Here is a 1,203-nt window from a genome sequence, read left to right as displayed (position 1 = left end):
TAGTGGCTCGCTCTTCGGGATGCTGCGCTTGGGCTCTTCAGGGTTGTCTTCTTTCTCCGAGTTCCAGCGAGCATCATCGTCGTCGGTCGGGCTAGACTTCCGTGACGGATCATCTGGGCTCGGCGCTCTGGCCGTTCGTCGCTTCCTGGACGTCTTCGACCGGCGTGCACTCCGGGTGCGAGCGCCCCATGACTCTGCCATCTCAACATCGTCCTGGTCAGCTTGCCCCCGCGGAGCCGGGATAAACGTCTGCGTCACTTGGCCTCCTGAACCTCCGGCATCCGGGATGGCACTTCCTTGGGCGGTCATCACCATTCCTGATGGACCCGCATACGGCATTTGAGATGCTGCGGTAGCCCCTCCGACTGACCAGCCTGAGGATAACGAGGAATGCGTCATCCGGGACGTCTGCGATCCCGAGGTGCCACTGATGTTGGATTCTTCCGAGCTTCTAGCAAATGCTCCGAATATACTCGAGGAGCGTCGCGAGCTTGGCGTCGTCATGGCATCTGGGAGAGACGAATCGTAGAGGCTTGGGTCGGCGTCCGGAGCGACTGGTGCGAGCTCAGGGACGGAATTGAAGACGGAGCAGGGTGCTGGAGCTTCAAGTCCGGTTCTCCAAGCGACGAACCAACGGGGCTCCGAACAGTCCGAATGCCGATGCCTTCCAGACGCTGCAGACAGTCAGGGCCAAGGACGCCGGCCTGGTAATCAGACATTAATAGATCGCCTTCCCGGTCTTCCGCCTTGATGTCTTCCGCATTGTCTTCCTCAGTATCGAGTTTCGGAACGTTCAGTCCAGGTGCAAAGACAACTCGCAATGGAACCTCTGAAGAAATGTTACGCCAATTCAGGAGTTCCAGAGCGAGCAAGTGTTGAAGGTCCTGAGCGACTCCCAACACAACTTCCGTGTTCAATCTGGACGTCCGAGTCTGAGACCATCGTGGAATCAGGTTGCGAAACCTGAAACTGGCCTCGAAGAACAGTGTCTGCAGGAGCGCAACGCACTCGACCACGGACAGCGTGTCCAAGTCGACACTCAGGGCGAACAGGTCATCGTCGACGGCATTCGGGGACAACCGCACCAGGTTCCACTCAGAAATCCAAACGTCGCTCTGGCGGGCCATCGACATCCGGGTTGTAATGTACTCGGAGGTCGCGTTTGCCGTGACGTACCAAGCCTGGAAGTTGGGTCCAGGGCTC

At 58.4% G+C, this 1,203-nt stretch overlaps 1 protein-coding gene across 1 annotated transcript in view; it reads right to left on the bottom strand.

Annotated features, from left to right (window-relative positions):
* Positions 1-500: 500 nt before the first annotated feature.
* Positions 501-1,203, bottom strand: part of PPTG_23863 (hypothetical protein) — a gene marked incomplete at both ends in the record, with an annotated part of 1,291 nt that continues 588 nt past the window's right edge. The window contains one exon of the mRNA XM_008913627.1: positions 501-1,181. Coding sequence (XP_008911875.1) covers positions 501-1,181 — 681 coding nt within the window. The remainder of the gene's footprint in view (positions 1,182-1,203) is intronic.

This window comes from Phytophthora parasitica (assembly GCF_000247585.1).
Source record: "Phytophthora parasitica INRA-310 unplaced genomic scaffold supercont2.54, whole genome shotgun sequence".
Lineage (NCBI taxonomy): Eukaryota > Oomycota > Peronosporomycetes > Peronosporales > Peronosporaceae > Phytophthora > Phytophthora nicotianae.
Note: the sequence above shows the minus strand (reverse complement) of the source record. Positions and strands in the feature narration are given on the sequence as shown.